The sequence below is a fragment of the Mus caroli genome, unplaced genomic scaffold (assembly GCF_978045245.1).
Source record: "Mus caroli unplaced genomic scaffold, Mus_caroli_1 scaffold_13, whole genome shotgun sequence".
Taxonomy (NCBI): Eukaryota; Metazoa; Chordata; class Mammalia; order Rodentia; family Muridae; genus Mus; species Mus caroli.
The window spans coordinates 39,064,443-39,082,373 of NW_028227268.1; the positions used below are offsets into that span (position 1 = coordinate 39,064,443).

At 39.7% G+C, this 17,931-nt stretch overlaps 1 protein-coding gene across 1 annotated transcript in view; it reads right to left on the reverse strand.

Annotated features, from left to right (window-relative positions):
- Taf15 (TATA-box binding protein associated factor 15) overlaps positions 1 to 14,671 on the reverse strand; it is a 34,817-nt gene extending 20,146 nt beyond the window's left edge. Inside the window, exons 1-6 of the mRNA XM_021177614.3 lie at positions 14,481 to 14,671; positions 6,237 to 6,276; positions 3,594 to 3,645; positions 3,397 to 3,481; positions 3,212 to 3,314; positions 1,002 to 1,192 (exon numbers count right to left, since the gene is read on the reverse strand). Of these exons, the coding sequence (XP_021033273.2) occupies positions 1,002 to 1,192; positions 3,212 to 3,314; positions 3,397 to 3,481; positions 3,594 to 3,645; positions 6,237 to 6,276; positions 14,481 to 14,487 (478 nt within the window). The 5' untranslated portion in view covers positions 14,488 to 14,671. The remainder of the gene's footprint in view (positions 1 to 1,001; positions 1,193 to 3,211; positions 3,315 to 3,396; positions 3,482 to 3,593; positions 3,646 to 6,236; positions 6,277 to 14,480) is intronic.
- Positions 14,672 to 17,931: the final 3,260 nt, after the last annotated feature.

Here is a 17,931-nt window from a genome sequence, read left to right on the forward strand (position 1 = left end):
AACCAAAAAAAAAAAAAAAAAAGAATTACATTACTTAAGCAAAACTAAAAATCTGGATTAATAAATTAAAGACAGAATTCTAATTTTATTTCCTTCACCTCAAAGATATTAAAAATAATTCAAGCACAGGTCAGGCCTGCAAAACCACAGACACTACACACTTTTCAAACCACGAAAAGATATCCAGAAATGATTTTTACTCATTTACTCTATTATCAATATGGCTAGGAACATAACTCAGTGGTGAAATGTTTACCCTACACATAGAAAGATCATGGGATTCAATTCCTAGCATCATCAAAATAAATTTTTTTCCAGCAAAAATGTTTCATGACCACCTACTAGGAGCCAAGTCCTATGTAGACAGTGAAGGCATTTAAAAAAAAACAAAACAAAAAGACTTTGCCCTTGAATCACTGACTTTCATGGTGTGGTCTGAGTCCTATGTATCAGTAATGTATATAAAGTGCTATGGAACAAGAAAGATTAATGACTGTTTCTTCTTACAAGAGATTAGAGAAGACTAGATAGGTTAACTTTCCTAAATCAAGTATACCATCACCAAAAAAACCCCGACAATAGCATTGTCAACTGCTCAGTTTAAGAGAAAGCATCAATTTAAGAGAAATGTAATCAGTAACCGAAAGTCACCACACAACCTTTTGACCATCTCCAAAAAGTTAAAAAGAAAAATCTAATAATAGTTTTTTTCCCCGAGATTTATTTATTATATATGAGTACGCTGTAGCTGACTTCAGACCAGAAGAGGGCATCAGATTTCATTACAGGTGGTTGTGAACCGCCATGATATGGTTGCTGGGATTTGAACTCAGGACCTTCGGAAGAGCATTACCATCTCCCAGTCCTAGTAATAGTTTCGTTGCCCATGAGAAATCTATTTTCAGTCATGCCAAATTTTTATCACCAAGTAAAAGTCTAAGGGTGTTTTAATCCAATGATAATTCTGTGAAGGAATGATGAAAAAGAGGTCATTATCTTACCTTGTGTGTGGTGGCTGTAGTTTTCCCTTTGTGAATGGTAAGACTGCTGGTTTTGATTATAGGAATCATGTTGCTGATAATTGGACTGCTCATCATATGAGCCTTGATGCTGATCATAACCTGACTGCTGGTCATAAGAATCTTGCTGACCATAGTCTGACTGGCCATATGAAGGTGCTCTTCCACCTTGACTAAACAGAAATCAAGAAAGAACATGAGAAATTACAGAATTATGTTTGCTGAAGCAAGTTAAAGAACACTACTAATATTGAGCTGGAGAGATGGCTCAGGAGTTAAGAAAACAAATCCCAGCACCAACTCGTCAGCTCAACTGTCTGTAACTCTAAGATTTACTATTCTCACAGACATACATACAGCCAAAACACCAATGCACATTAAAAAAAGAATAAAAAAATAAAAAGGAACACTATACAACAAAACCTCAGCAGTATCTACTACTATTTCTCATGGTAATTACCAATGGAATGCCTTCCAACGACAATTTCACTATCACTAAAAAGATGCCAAAAGGGAAAACTGAAGTTGTTACACTGAGGAAAAACAACAATAAAAACAGAAACAAGGACCTTTAGATACTATTAACAAAGTAACTAGTTTTTACTTCTCTGAGTTAAAAGAAAAACATAGGATAACTACCAAAAGACCAATGATCTGTATGACTCTTCTACAAACATGGTCATTAAGTGATGAGCTCTCTTACTAGTTATACTGAAAGGGTCTATGTCACTTCCTTTCAACATCATGTCTTTATTAGTAGCCAGGCATGATGGCTATTCTCTTGGTACCAGAAAGATATGAACATAATGACCTTAAGGCCAACCTAAGCTATGAAGACCATGGGGTCTCAAAAAAGGGAGCTTAGGCAGAGCTGTCTCCATTCTTAACAGTTATTCCTAATTCTACAGAATACCACAACAATCTATTCCGACTCCCAATCAAACCACCACAAAACTATAGTGTGAACATTAACTCTTTTTTTTTTTTTTTTTTTTGGTTTTTTTCTCTGTATAGCCCTGGCTGTCCTGGGGCATGTGCCACCACGCCTGGTGAACATTAACTCTTTATTTAAGTGATCAAAAGAAGCATTTCTTCACCAGGTGATGGTGGTATATGCCTTTACTCTCAGCAGAGGAATTAGGAGGCAGAGACCAGCAGATCTCTTACTTAGAGGCCAGCCTGGTCTATAAAGTAAGTTCCAGGACAGTCAGGGATACACAGAGAAACCCTGTCTCTTTGAAAAACACATTAAAAAACAAAACAAAACCAAAGACATTTCTCTCTGCTTTTACATGTATTTCATGCTATCAAATATATATAGCCTTTATAAAAGCACTTTCCTTTGGATTACACTTATCAATAAAGGCTTGGTGTTTTTCCTAATGCAGCATGGTTTCCAGATATTATTCTTCTATATGTACTTTCTACTTTTCAGAGCACTCTTGTCTATAAGACCAATAATTTGACCTCACAACTCTTTCTCCAGTGCCATTTAAATTTCACTTAAAATACTTGTCACTGCAGCCAGAAACCACTGGAGACTTCAGTCTATATTCTTTTAACCTTCATTATGTCTATAAAATGGAAATTACTACTAATACTGTTTCATAGTGGTGTCTGAGGATCAATTATATAAGGGAATATGGAATAAGTCCATCAAACAAAGCACAATAAAAGCCCCATTATGAAATAATACTAGTTAGTTATTTTCATTTATAGAGGCCTACACAGTATTGGCCAGCCATGGCTACATAGTGAAATACTATTTTAAATAAAAAAGGGGAGAGAGGGCTAGAAAGATGGCTCAGTGTTTAAGAACACTTGTTTTTGCAGAGGACCCAGAATTAATTCCCAACATCCAGACAGTAGCTCACAACACCTGCAACTCCAGCTCTGGGAGATCCAATGCCTTTTTCTAGCCTCCACTCTCCACCTCTAGCCTCTGTGGGCATCAAGCACATACATGGTACATATACGCACATAATACCCATAAAGGAAAAATATATTCTCTTTTAAAGGTAAATGCATCAAGTAGCTCAAAAGCAAAATAAAGGATTTGGGCACATAGCTCAGAGTAGTTACATAGCATACCCAAAGTCCTGGGCTCTACTACCAGCACCACAAAATAATTAAATAGAAATTAAAAAGGCAGATATGCTCGACACAATTTCAATAGTTCACTGTTTCCTTACCCTCCTGATGACTCCGTGTTTTGTTGTCCCTGGTTATTGTATGATTGCTGGCCATATGAACTCTGCTTTTGATTCTCATAACTACCATACGACTGTGAATAACCTAAAAATTAAGTAAGAATACTAGTTAGTGAAGGCTCTGATTTCTGACTCTCTCAAGTAGTAATTTAACAAACCAGTCCAACCTGATTGATTTTGTCCATAACCGGAGTAACCACCATAGTTTTGTCCATACGAAGAATCAGTCGTTTGCCCATAGCCAGAATAACCCTGAAATTCAGGTAAACACTCAAACTTTATTACTTACTAGATAAAATAACTATTTATAAATGTTATTACTTATTAAATAAAATAAAATAAAGACAACTGATTTTTTACATACTTGTGGTGTTTGTCCATAGCCTTGACTGCCTTGATTTCCATAAGAAGAATAACTGTAAAAGAAAATTGTAATACTTGAAACAAATATGCTTTAAGAAATTTTAAAACTTAAATACAAAACTTTGCTTTCAACAGAGCATAGTGTTTTCCTTATCTGAATTGTTTTTTGGATACTAATTCTTGCATTTCCTTAAGGTTAAAAAATTTTGGTTACACTTAAATAAATGAGTTAAAATAAGACTGCTTACATTTAAACGACAATTCTGCCTGTCTCTTAGACTTTAAATTCATGACCAACAACTAAAGACATAAATGAAGTCATTCCCAGACCTGTTGAACATCAATATCTAAAGCGTTGCTGTGAAAAATTCTCACAAATATTTCACCAGAGCTGCAAAAGTAAGAAAATGATGCTTTGGAATAAATAACAAAACAGAGAAAGGCACTGAACAGTATCAGGCCATAGACAGGTTTTTATTTAATATCATGCATATAGTTGTTTGCACAATGCAAACAATGTTTATACAAATAACCATTCTAACAATCGCATGGTGACCCAGGTCTTTAATCCCAGCACTCACAAGACAGAATCAGGCAGATGTCTATGAGTTTAAGGCTAGCCTGGTCTACATAACAAGTTCCAAGTACCCAAAGCTACACAGTAAGACCCTGTCTCAAAACAAAAACAACCGAACATTTCTAAGAATGTGTTATTTCCAAAAAACTGCATGGAGAGACCCATAGTAATTATCGGAAGAAGAAAAAAAAGATAACTTTTTTTGTTTGTTTTTTTGAAGCAGGGTTTCTCTGTGTACCCTTGGCTGTCCTCACTTTGTAGACTAAGGTGGCATCCAACTCGGAGATGCCCTTGAGTACTGGGGTTAAAGGCATGCATGTGCTAGCACACCTTGTTTAAAAATATAACTTTTCATACTAACTTCTTTGTACTACTTGTTTCAATTGAATGTCTTCAACTTCCCAAGTACAATATGGAACAAAGTCCAACTTAAATGCCAAGGTAATTAGAAGCATATATATATGTGTGTGTGTTTGTGTGTATGTATACGCACAGTCTCACTCTCACACACAAACATATATGGCACCAATATCAAATGAAATTATATTGTATCAAAACTGACATGCAGTCTGATAAACGTGACTGAATGTTACTACCTTCCTACGATTTAAATTTTTAAAACTGCATCATGCAAGTACTAACAACCAACTCTCTGAATATATGGCTCTAATACCCCAAATAACCTCAAAATAAAATCTTCTGGTTTAGAGGTAACAAATATTAAAATTCCTCAACTATTTTTTTCAGAATCCATAACTTTTAAATATACAACCAATAAATACTTGCCAAGTACTTACGAGATACTATCTTACAAGAATAAAATCACATCGATTTTGTTTCTGATATGCTTCTTAATTTGGAGGCTTAATTTTGAGGCTCCAAAAAGAGCTGCAGTGTTAGGTTGAAAGTTGTTACTTTTGGTAAGCAAGAACAGCCTACCATGATTTGGACATAAAAACAAACTTCACTGTGGGCATATTAGAACCGTGAGAACTGCTAAACACTATATTATAGTGGTTTAGGAAAATCTGCTCTAGCTCTGGGTATTTTCTGGCTCGCTCAAGTTCCACTGCAATTGGAGAGCAACTGACAGAGGATGGTAGGGTTCAGTTGTCCTCATTGTTAAATGGATGCTTTAATTTAAAAAAAAGAAAAGAAAGAAAATCTGCTCTAAGGGCTGTTGAGAGATGGCTCAGTGGTTAAGAACACTTCCTGGTCTACCAGATGTCCTGAGTTTGAGTCCCAGCATTCCTACTAACTAACAACCAACCACCTCTGACCCCAGCTCCAAAAGGATCCAACACCCTCTTCTGGCTCCCAAGAGCACTGCATAACACAGATATACATGCAAACTGAACACCCATACTCTTTTTTTTTCTTTAAATCAAAGCGTATTTTATATCATCAAAAAGTAAAATTTTTTCTAAGAACTTGTTTGATGCTAATTTTAAGAAATTCTGTAGGCAAAGGGATCTCTCAGGGGTTAAGAGCATTGCCTGCTCTTCCAGAAGTCCTAGGTTCAACTCCCAGCACTTAGATCAGACAAATCATTATCATCTGTAACTCCATCTCCAGAGGATCTGACATCTCTGGTCTCCACAGGCACTGGTACTCATATATACATACATTATTTAAAAATAACAATATTTTTTTAATTCTTAAAAGAAAAATCTCTTAATTTCTCAAAAAAATTGCTCAAGAAAAAAATCTTTACAATTTCTGTCTTTTATCTATTTTTAAGATGTATTTATTATTCAAACAAACTATTTAGAAGGGGGAAAAAGGAAGAAATGTTTGCATGACACCTATTTATAAAGGCAAGCTCTCGCCATTTAACAAGTTATAATTAGTTTCTCTCACCCCCCTTTAAAAAAGAGATACCGTCTTTGTATGTAGCCCAGGCTGGCCTCAAATTTGTAACAATCCTACCTTTAGGTCCTAAGTGCAAGATTACAAGCCTGAACTACTACATCCATCCAAATAAATAACGAATTTCAGAGAGAAAACTGTATCATCTTTTTTTCCGTTTCAGTCTTTCATGAGATTATGAAAACATGTATACTTTACCTTTGCTGCTCACCCCCAGACTGACTGTAACTTCCAGAATCTAAAAGACATAAAAAGAATTTTAAATTATGTTTTCCCCTAAGACTAACTTTAGTTCACACAAATGAATATACAGCTAGAAACTATCAAAAATTACATTAAGAAAAACTAGAAGCCAGGACTGGTGGCACACACCTTCAATTCCAGCAGTCCGAAGGCAGAGGCAGGCAGATTTCTGAGTTCAAGACCAGCCAGAGCTGCAGTGAGGCCTTGTCTCAAAATAATAATAAAGCGCACACACACACACATACACACACACACACACGCACTCAAAACAAAAAAGAAAACCTAGAAAATAACCTGTGCATGGGGAAATCTACAAAGTATTTTCTTTAAAAAGTTAACTACTTTTTTTAAAGTTAACAACACCGTTAAAAACCATTGTTCCAAAAGATGTGCTAGTGGTCACAAGAAGGGGAATACATATGAAATCAGTAAAAATTCATCCTTTAAAAACAAAAACAAAAAAAATTTAACCATGTGTGGTGGCTCATGCACTTGGCAAACTGAGGCAAAAGGATTGCCACAAGCTCAAGAGCAGCCTAGGATACGTATACAGACTTCCAGACCAGGCTGGATGAACTACAGTAAGACTTGCTTGAAAGGAAAATACAACCCACACCCCTCAAAAGTTCCAGTTACATATATGTATTTTTTTATTTTACATTAATAAAAACAAAAAGTATGTTTAAACTAATCAGAGCCAGAAAAGGAAGAAACATGCATTCTGACATGATAAATCTACAGAATCACACTCACTTATCTCTACCATATCAACACATACACTGTTCTATATTGGGTCTACTGTAGCTGTCAGCATCAATAAGTCTCCAGAGACTTGCTAAGAAAAGCTAATGATTTTACCAAGTTTTCAAGTAATTAGCCAATTAATGACATTAAATCAACAATACCTGCCTAAATAAACATGTCAAGTAAAAAGGAAAAGAAAGACTATAAGCTTTTTTCCATAGTTCAAAGTGTAAGTCATAACAAAAATTGTTGAGGAGGCTCTCTCCACCCTTTAGGTGTGTAGTCAATGTCAAATGAACAGTTTGTTATAAGTAAGACAAATGTTATCTAAAATATTACAACTACAAAACAGGAGTGTCAAACTGATCATATGGCCAACCTTACTAATCCTAAAATCTTTAATGATCAATTCAAGTGAAAACAATAGCATCTCTTTTCTGCCAATTTATATCGTTATCATATAACACTACAGGTTGGTTAAGCAGGTGACGTAAGTTTGCCACCATTCTACTGTAAATATCTCCAATCTGATGTTTCTTTTTAAAATCCTGAAGACTATTAAATGAGATCTGATAAATTATTTCTATGAAATTAAGGACACAAGGAGACCTGAAATGGGGGGGAGACGGGACTAACCTTAAATGTCACTATTTCTGCAACTTAATTGCTACCAACCGAAGGAAAATTGGGGGGGCGGGGGGGGGCGGTGCAGGAAGACTCTACTGGACATAAGTATACCTATCAAATAGCAAAAGAAAGTCACCCAAATCAGAGTCAAAACAGTTGGGGGGAGGGAGGCAACAACTTGAGAATATATGCATTCATTCTTCCACTGACCTCTAATATCTCAATGTTTCCTTCTGGTTCAGAGAAAACCATTTAACTATATAGCACTTAGATCTTATGACCTCTTAAAATCTAATATTTATGTACTTAATGTTAGCCTAAGTAATTAGTTCTCTGAAATTATAAATCCAACTTCAGCTGAATTAAAACTTCGGAATACACAAATAAACATAACTACCAGAAAATAGATTTCAATAATAAAAATGCAGGGTTTTTTTTTTTTTTTCAGTTAAAAGGGGGTTTATAAAGGCCATTTAGGCAAAGCAACTCAAATAGGTCCTTGTTAAAATTACCTGACACTTGAGCCTTGTGCCTAGACATGTTCATTATTTAGAAGTACTTCTAAGTTACCAAAGTGTACCAGTGTACTGGCTATTTTATGTCAACTTGACACCAGCTAGTCATCTGAAGGCAGAAACCTCAATTGAGCTAAATGCCTCCCTAAGATCCAGTTATAGGGCATTTTTTAAATTGATAATTGAAGAAAGGGTCCAGCCCACTGTGGGTGGGCAGTCCTGGATTTTATAAAGAAAGTAGGCTGAGCAAGTCATGAGGAACAAGCCAGAAAGCTTCATCCTTCCATGGCCTCCTCATCCTGCCTCCAAAAGTTGCCTGCCCTGGTTGAGTTCCTGTCATGACTTCATTCGATGAGCAGATATGGAAAAATAAGCCAAATACTCCTTCCCCATGTAACTTTGGACATGGTATTTCAACACAGCAATACTAATCCTAAGACAAGACAGTGGGGTATTGCTGTGACAGGCTTGACTGTGTCTTTTTGGGAGAATAGGAAGGGCTTTGGTGGAATTTTAGAGTAGAAAAGAGTGTTAAGAAGTAGAAATTGAAAAAAAAGTAGTAGTAGTAGTAGTAGTAGTAGAAATTGAATGTAAGAGCTCACTGAGCATTTTTGCAGGAGCTTGAAAAATAATTGTGTTGAGGGCAATGCAGATCTTGGAGGCCTGGCTTGGGAAGTTCCTGGGAGGAGCAAAGACTTTACTGAGCCTTTTGTGTGAAGAATCTGTGGTTCTGGTCAGCTGGGGCTAAACAGTCAGCAGTGATTAACAAACGACCAGAACCATAAAGTAGACCATTGCTTTACTGAGACAATTGATGCTGATCATCTAAGAAATTATGTGATCTAAGTGATTATAAGACCAAATAGGAGGTGGTTTCTGAGAGTTAACACAGGGAAATTATGTTCTAAAGGAGGCTAGGTTGTATCTTTTGTGTTGGCAGCCAAACTTGGTATTGTGTAAGAGTCTCCAGTTTAAGGCATAAAGGAGTCATGGAGAATAACTGAGGCTTTGGCACTATGAGGCCACAGGTGAAGGTGAAGCCTCGGTAGCAGTTGAGCCCTAGGAATGAAGGGGTCAATGAAGAGAAGCCGAGGCTTGGCACCATGAACAGAGAGCAAGAGAGGATATTGGTAAAGGTGCAGCCTAGTACAGTGAGGCACAAGAATTTGAAATGCCAGTACCACAGGATGACCAACAAGAACAAGCAGCAACCAGGAAGCTGGAGCCTAGAAGACAAGCTGTGTGTGCTGCAGAGGACAGAGCAAGAGAATTGACCTAAGCCTTTTGTAGGAGTCAGGAAGATCATGAGTAAACACCAAAGACACTGGATACTGAATTATTTCAGCTGGAGTTTGGTTTTGCTATATTCAGACTGTAACTGTGCCTTGGTTCTTTCTCTTGTAGAAAGTAGTTAACATACTTTCTATTTTATAGGAGCCCAGTTAAGAGAATAAATTTTTAAAAGATATTTTAGGTTTTAAAAGAGATGTTAGATTTGTAAAGATACTAAATTTTAACTCTTTGAATTTGCAAAGACTGGGACTTTTTAAAAGTTTGTAAAATGTTTTATGGTGATGATGTTATTGTGTGATTTTAGGAATGAACAAGAAAAGTTGTAGCTTAACAGTTTTGCGTGTTAAACTGACAAGGGGTTATTTGTCCTGGATAGTTCTATGTCAACTTGACACAGAGTCATCAGAAAGGAACCTCAATTAAGAAAACTGCCTCCCTAAGATTCAGCTGCAGGACATTTTTGTAATCAGTGATTGATAGAGGAGAGTCCAGCTCATTGTGGATGGTACCATTCCTGGGCTGGTGGTTCTGAATTCTAGGCAAGCAAGTAAACAGCACCCATTCATAGCCTTTGCATTAGCTATGTCTCCAAGTTCCTTGTTGTTTGAGTTCCTGTCCTGACTTTTTCCATGATGAACATTAATGGAAGTATAAGCCAAACAAACCCTTTACTCCCCAAGTTGCTTTAGTCCTGGTGTTTCATCACAGCAACAGTGATTCTAAGACAAACAACCAAGTGTGTCCAACTTGTGATCCAAGCACTGGAATTATAGGCATGAGCCACAAATCCTGACTTATGAATTTTCTTTAATCATACACACTAGCTGCACGCACACTACTCCATTTTAGGTGATGTTTGCCTGGTTACTCTTTCCATCTTACCCTCCAACATGTGTTTAATGTCCTCAACTGCTGAGCAGCATTTATCTAGGTACTTTAACATTATGAACACCTTTGTGCTGTAAGTGGACTGTTTTTGTTTTTACATGTACCTAACATCTTAAATTAGAATTTTCTATCTACCGTAGGTTTTCTTTTCCTTTTAACTCCTTTCCTACTATCTATTACATTTTCTTTATCCACAATTTTACTATTATTTATATTTTATTTCTGTGGCCTCATAACTAAATTTTTGCATCTTTCCTGGCAAAATTTAAAATTACCAACCTCCATTAAAACATACTTTACTATCTTAATGTCAACCAAAGCCTTTGCCTTTATTTTCCTTACAATTTTTACTCCTCTTCCTTTCTATAAATTAATTCTTTTAGCAAAGTCCAGTATGACTTTATGAGTTTATTTGATATCAAGATCATTATTTTCCGACTAAACTCATTATTTATTCTTTTTACATTTTTAGTTTTCATCCATGTAAAAGCATGCACACATGCATGCAAGAGAGAAGGAAGATGTAAGATACACTGAAGCTGGCGATTCCAGGTGACTGTGGGCTGTAAGATGTTAGTGCTGGTAGCCAACTCTGGTTGTCTGTGCCAAGAGCAGTAGCCATAGCTCCAGGGCCCCTCCTAAAATTGTTTTCTATGGGTTATTATTTTATAATCTGTAATTTCATAGATTGCTCGAAATTATTCCTAGGCATCATGTTTCAACTAATGCTTGATTAAAAACTTCAACTCACTGAGGCTTGATGAACACTTTTAAGCCCGGCACACATGAGGCAGGTTTTTCTGTGAGTTCCTGGCCATCTAGAGCTAGTGAGACCATGTCTCACAAATAAGAACAATTTAACTTTTCTAGATTTTTTTCTTTTTAAAGACAAGAGTTTCCGGGCTGGAGAGATGGTTCAGCAGTTAAGAGCACTGGCTGCTTACTCTTCCAGTTCCTGAGTTCAATTCCCAACAACCATATGGTGGCTCACAACCATCTGTAATAGGATCCTCTGATGCCCTCTTCTGGTGTCTGAAGACATAAAGACAGTGACATTGTACTCATATAAATGAAATAAATAAATCTTTAAAAAAAAACAAAAAACAAAAAAACCCCAGGAGTTTCCTATGTAGCTCATGCTGGTTTAAAACTAGAACTCTTCCCAACTCAGCTCCCTGAGCACTGGTGACAAGTGTGTACAGCAATACCCACCAAAATTTTAGTTTCTTCTCTACCCTTCTAAGTTGAGTTTTGTAAGACAGACTGCAACTACATCTAAAATTCTCCTAAGTTTGCTCTTTCACTTACCACTTTTGTAAATTATATCTGGGGGAAGGGAAGAGTGAGACAGATCATCAGGTAAAGATACCTGACATAAGCTTGGCACCTGAGTCTAGCATCTGGTTCCTACATGGTGAAAGAAAACGCCTAAGGTTGTCCTGACTTCCACAGGTACACCACAGCCCACCCACATGCTAATGCAATTTTAGAAAATTATATTTTGTTCCTTTTCTTCAAATCTATGTGGCCTTTCCATATAATATATTGTTGGGGGGTTTTTTGTTTGCTTTTTTGTTTTAAATCTTCAACCTAAAAACATTTTTCCTAATCCTGTTTGTTGTTTGACTCGTTGACAGCTGCTCCTAGTTCAATATTTACCATGAACTCACCTTTTGAAAAATTTGGAGTCTCTCAGATTCTTTGGACCTAATTCCTCCGTAAGTTTTTCATTTATTTCCAACCAGGAACCCAAAAACATTAATTAGCCCAGACTTTTTAAAGTTTTATATTATAATATTTTGTGGTTTCCTAAAGGCTAAATGAGTAATAAAAGTAAAAGGTTCCAGGTTACGAACTGTAAGATTCTACTCAGTGTCTAAGCTTCCTGGTTACTGCACACACTACGACTTTTCCCTTTGTTCATTCCTTCACTGATAGTCCTTCAAATCTATAATCTGTAAAACCAAGATTTATAAGGGTTTCAGTTTTCATTATCTGGCTAACAGTTGAAAGATTCACTTGTCCTTAGATTTGCAAGACCTATACTCTCTGTAAGTTAACTGCCAAAATAGCTTTGTGCATAGCACACTCACTGGCTTCTACATTTTTACCATGGCTCTTTCTGCCACAGCAAACATCTAAATAAGTCAATTAAATTTCAAGTGTAGTCTGGAATGTTTAAAGGATGTAGCTTATTAATGATACTAGTTACTTACAGGGGGGATTTATTCTGTTAAATTTATTAATTTAAACACACATCAAACAAGTCACTTATACAAAAGTCAAGGTATTTCATATACATCACAAAACATATTAAGTTGTATATAACAGTAAGGAAAAATCCTAACTTAAGCCTCTAAATTTAAATCTTTCATTGAAATTACTCAGTCCTATAAAAATGTCTTATATGAATAATTACAATAAAAACCCAACAGTGTGGACCAAATGTAGCAAGCTTGCAATGCCACTCAGGAAGCTGTTAAAAGATGATGAGTTCAAAGCCAGCCTAGGATACACTGGAAGATCCTGTCCAAACAATCCCTGAGCACTGCTTACACTGAATCTTGGTAATTCCTACATGAAGAGAGAAATTTAATTTTTTAAGTCATGCTTAACCTACATATACCCTTCCTAAGGATGCACTTGTACATCCTTTTCTGGACCTTTACCTGGAAAAAATACGCCAATTTCTCCTTTGGAATATATAATAATATATAATATAAAATAATAATCCCTTGTTTGAACAAGAAACAGAATTTAAAAAGAGCTAACTTCACTTAGGCTTAGCTTTTTCCACCATACAGGTACCCTACCCAAAAAGATGAGCTTTCTAACTCCTCAGTATCATTGCTAATCTGAGGGAGGACCATCATTCTGCCCCGTCTTTCTCGCTCCTTTGGAATCTTCTCCAATTGCAGATTTGATCATACACATCCCTCCAGGTGGACTGGGAAAACCTTTAGAAAAGGATTGCCAATTAATTAATAAAAGGGCAAATCTTCCAAGCATAGTGGTGCACACCTTTAGTGCCAGCACTTGGGTGGCAGCGATTAGGTGGATTTGTGAGTTTGGGGCCAGCCTGGACTCCTGGAGTTCCAGTCGAGCCAAGGATACCTAATGAGATCCTTTCTCCCATAAATAGGTGAAAAACTACCAAAGTCATTATGTCATCTCAGCCATATGGCTTTAGACAATGTTTTCCTCAGAAGTAAAGAACTCTCGTTCTGGGTCTGTCTTTGCCACCTGTAAATGTAGCCCAAATAAAGGACCTTGTGTGGTCAACTGGAACTGTTAGAATTCAGAGGACTTGTAAGTGCTGGTTTAACAGGACCCAGACTGCCTGTCCGGAGGGGGGAAAGCCTCACTTCCACATAGCAGTGGCCTCTATAAATACAAATTTGAGGAAGACGCTGTCCTTGGTCTCTAAAGTCTTAAGGGAAACGCCACGAAGACCTAAAAGTGCTCGTCAGTAACCGCCAAGGCTTAATTCTAAGTTCAGGAGATTAACAAGTGGAGGAGGGAGTACAAAGGTGAAGCCCAATAAACAAACACCGCCCCGCAACCCCAAAGGTTACAGCAGAGGGAATGACCGTAAGCGCGACTTCGGGGAAGGCAACGTGCTTCGAAAAGGGCTCCCAGAGCGTCAGACCCCCACCTGATGAATGGGTGAGTCAGGAAGGCCCAGCTCCACTTCTCGGATGGGAAAACAGAGGAACGAGGCGGCGAGACGACCGGCCGGAGGCCTCGCTGAGAGATCTGAGGCGGAGCGGAGGACCCGAAGCCCTCAGTCCTCAGGCTGATGCTCAGATCTCCACTCCCCCAGCCCTTACGATGGCGTAGACGGGCCTCCCCCCCCCCAACTCACACACACCCTCCCCGGGGAGCTGTTCGTCTCCCCAGGTTCCAAGGGCAGGATCAAAAGAGCTCCGGGGCGCTCCCGCCGTGATTTGTAGCCAGGGAGCGTTGGGAGCGTGCGTGCCTCCGGTCCAACATGGCGGCGACGCCCCCCCCCCCCCCGAGCCTCCCTCAGGCCGGAGACTTTCCCTCGCGGCCCTCCGGTGGGCGGGAAGACGGCCAGAACCCGCCGGACCCCTTCTCGCCGCTGCCGCTGCTCGCTGACGGAGTCACCTACCCGACATGACTAACAGCCGCGGCGCGGAGCCCCGCCACGGCCCGCGGAGAACAAGGAAAACGAAAAGCCAGGCGGCGCGGCTGCTGGAGCTGCTCTGAGGGCGGCGCGGCGGGCTGAGGCCGACTGCGGGCCCTCGGCAGCCAATCAGCGCGCGGCGGGCGATACCACCGCGCCGAAGCCGGAGGGGTGATCCCACGCCACTCCGTTCCGCCGAGCCTTAGAGTCCTCCCGGATCTCCCCTCCGCGACCGTACCATTATTGAGAGGGAATTGAGAGAGGAAAGTACCAATGCCCTCGTGGGGCTAGGGGAGGAAAGCGAGCCAGCTCGCTCCGCCCCATTCATAACCCCAGTTCTAGTTTTACCGGGTCTGGTAGACTTTGAAGCTATGAAGCGAAAGACGAGGCTCCCCTTTTATAAATAAGAACTTAATGCCTGGAAAAGTCGATTCTTCCTTTAAAATCGGGAATGGTGTGGTCAGCCTCGCTCGGGCTCTTGCTGCAGAACTTGAACCACTTGGGGGCGTTCCGAGTCTGGGGGCAGCGAGCGGAACGAAAGTCGTGACAAGCTCCGTACCTGATCGCCTCCGGGGCTTGTTATAACCACCTTGTCCAATAAAAAATCGAGGTGAGACCAGAACAAACATGTGACTTCAATCAAAATCACGCGCATAACTGGCTCCGGGAATAAGGAGACACGGGAGTGGATCTTTCTTAGTCCTTTGTAACAGCTAACTCTTAAATTGTCAGCGCCTTACATCATCTCATTTAATTCGCACAACAGACTGATGAAATAGTTTCCCCCGGTTGCAGATACAGCCGGATAGCCTGAGGCTAACCAAGGGCAAAGGTGGAATTTTGAAGCCTGGTAACCAGACCCTGTTGCTAAGGGGTTTTACCGGAAAGCGGTAGAGTAAACTCAGTTGGGGAAAGGGCTTGGAAAACTCGAGAATCTGCAAGGACATTTTCCCGAGTGAGTGACACCTGAACCAAGGCCTGGGTGATGAGTTAATAAAGTTGAGTTGGGCAAAAGATCTGTCCAGACTTGTTGTAGAACAAGTAATTTGATATGTTTGGAGTGTAGCCTCCAGGGGAGAAAAGTTGAACTTGCCAGAAAAGTAGGAGGGTATATAGCTGAGGCCTCTTAGTTTGAACTTTGTCCTGAAGGTGATGGATCCACCCACTAGAGAACTTCAAAAGGTGGAGATTAGATATGTATTTTCCAGCTGTAGAATGGAGAACAGGTTGGAGTTGCGAGGTGCCTAAAAGTGGGAGAGAGAAGCAAGACTAAGAATTTTGCTCAGTGATCCAAGCCTGGCCTAACATGCTTGAGTCCCTGGGCTCAATTCCCAGCACTGATAATTTTTAAAACCAATTGAGGTAGCAAGCCCCTTAATAATCCCAGTACTAGAAAGCGGAATCAGGAGGACCTCTGAATTTGAGGCCAAACTGGTATACATAGTGAGTTCCAGGACACACAGGACTGCAGAGGGCCTTTTTTATTTTTGTCTCAAAACAAAATATTTTAAGCAGGAAAATCACTTGAGTGGCTGACACAATAGTGCTAGTGAGAGAGATCGCAGTGCACTGGACTTATAAAGTAACTGCAGAGGGAAGCGCAGAAGTCACAGACACTTAGGAGGCCATGAAAGCCTATGCAAGGAATGGCCAGATAGAGGTGTCCTGCACTGTGACAGGGACCAAGAGGAAAAGACTAGAATGGAGCAAAGAAAGGGGTAAGTTCAGAATTGATGCCTTCAGGTCTGAAAAGAGCATGAGGTCCTTTCTCCTCATTGCGTCTGTATAGACAGAGGATTCTAGGAACCTTTAGACAGGACCAAAAGGCAAGGCTAAAGAAATAAAGAAATAAAAAGTTCTTTCATGACTATGAACCATGGTACTTTAGCATCTGTATCGAGGAGAGGAACCCAGAGAAGAGCTTATGCAATTGTAGTAGAGAACCAGGCTATAGGAGGAAGAAAGATCTTCTGGGTTCTAATTTTGTTTTCGTTTTTATTTTTAAGAAAGATTTACAGAGTATTGCTCATCTTTGACAGTGTAAGTTTATATCATTATCACAGTTTCCCTTTGCTAAGATCTACTCTGTGTGTAGAACCTGGGAAGCCCTAGAGATAGAGAAAGAAAGCCAGCCTGCTGGTCTCAGAAACTGCAGTCACATAATAGGCAGGGTGCAGGCCTGTGGTCCCTACCAGACTTGAATGTTCTAGGGGTGGAAAGTGTTCTAAAAATAGGACACTTCATCCATAGGAAGGTAGCCTTATGAAGGAAAGTCTCCTGCATGAGGTGCTGCCTGATCTGAGCTATGAAGAAAGATCAGGAACTAGCCAATAGGTTCTCCAAGGCCAGCGGCTGTGATAGAGCACTTTAGGTAATATAAGTACCCCTGACTGGGTTGTCAGTGGGGTTCAGGGATGATGGGTGATAGAAATGGGGGGACAGAAGTGGGCATTTGGACGTGGAGATGCATGTGCGTAATCCAAGCCAGCCGAAGGCTGAGGCAGGAGGATCCTAAGTTTGAGGCCAGCTTGGATGACAAAAACCCTAGAGAGAAGCAGGTGGGGGACAGGCTACTTCCTGAAAGGCCTCGTATGCTTTATGGAGGATTTTGAATACTAAAATTTTTTAAATGGGAACTCCGGGGCTAGCGCAATGTCTCATCAGGTAGTCAGTTACTGTCATACCTGACAACCTAAGTTCTATCCTTGGGGCCTGCACAGTAAGAGAGAATTGACTCTTGCACGTTGTCCCCTGACCTCCACATGCATAAATAAGTTAAATAAACGAACAAATAAGAAAAGTGGAAGCTTCTGAGGAAGTTAATTTAGGAATGACAATTAGTTTTCTATATCCATCATCTCTCATTTTCTGGGCAGGCTTGTGAAATAAAGAGTCTAAATTTTGTAGATGATAACCCCAAAACCCAGAGAGGTGAGCACTTTTATCAAGGACACATGGCTAAGTGGGGATAGACGCAGTGCTCCTCCCAGCCTTTGAACCGAGGTCAGTGACCTGCGCACAGTGTTCCTGACCTCCAAACTTGAAACTCCTCCCATGTCTATACTGTTCCTGGTCATCCTCTACCAAAGGTAGAGTCACAGATTGAGCCCTGTGCCTTCTGCCTCCCATGCTTTCGCCTCATCGATGAATCCAGTGGGCCATGATGATCTCGGCAACAAGCTTCCATCTTTACCCACTTGTGCTTTGTGCTGCCTTCTCCTGCTCCTGTGATGTCCACTCAATTGGCCCTAGTCTACACACTGAGAGAAGAGAGCAAGAACATTGTTTTTTTTGTTTGTTTGTTTGTTTTTAAGATTTATTTATTTATTTCATGTATGTGAGTACACTGTCACTTCAGACACACCAAAAGAGAGCATCAGGTCCCATTACAGATGTTTGTGAGCCACCATGTGGTTGCTGGGAATTGAACTCATGA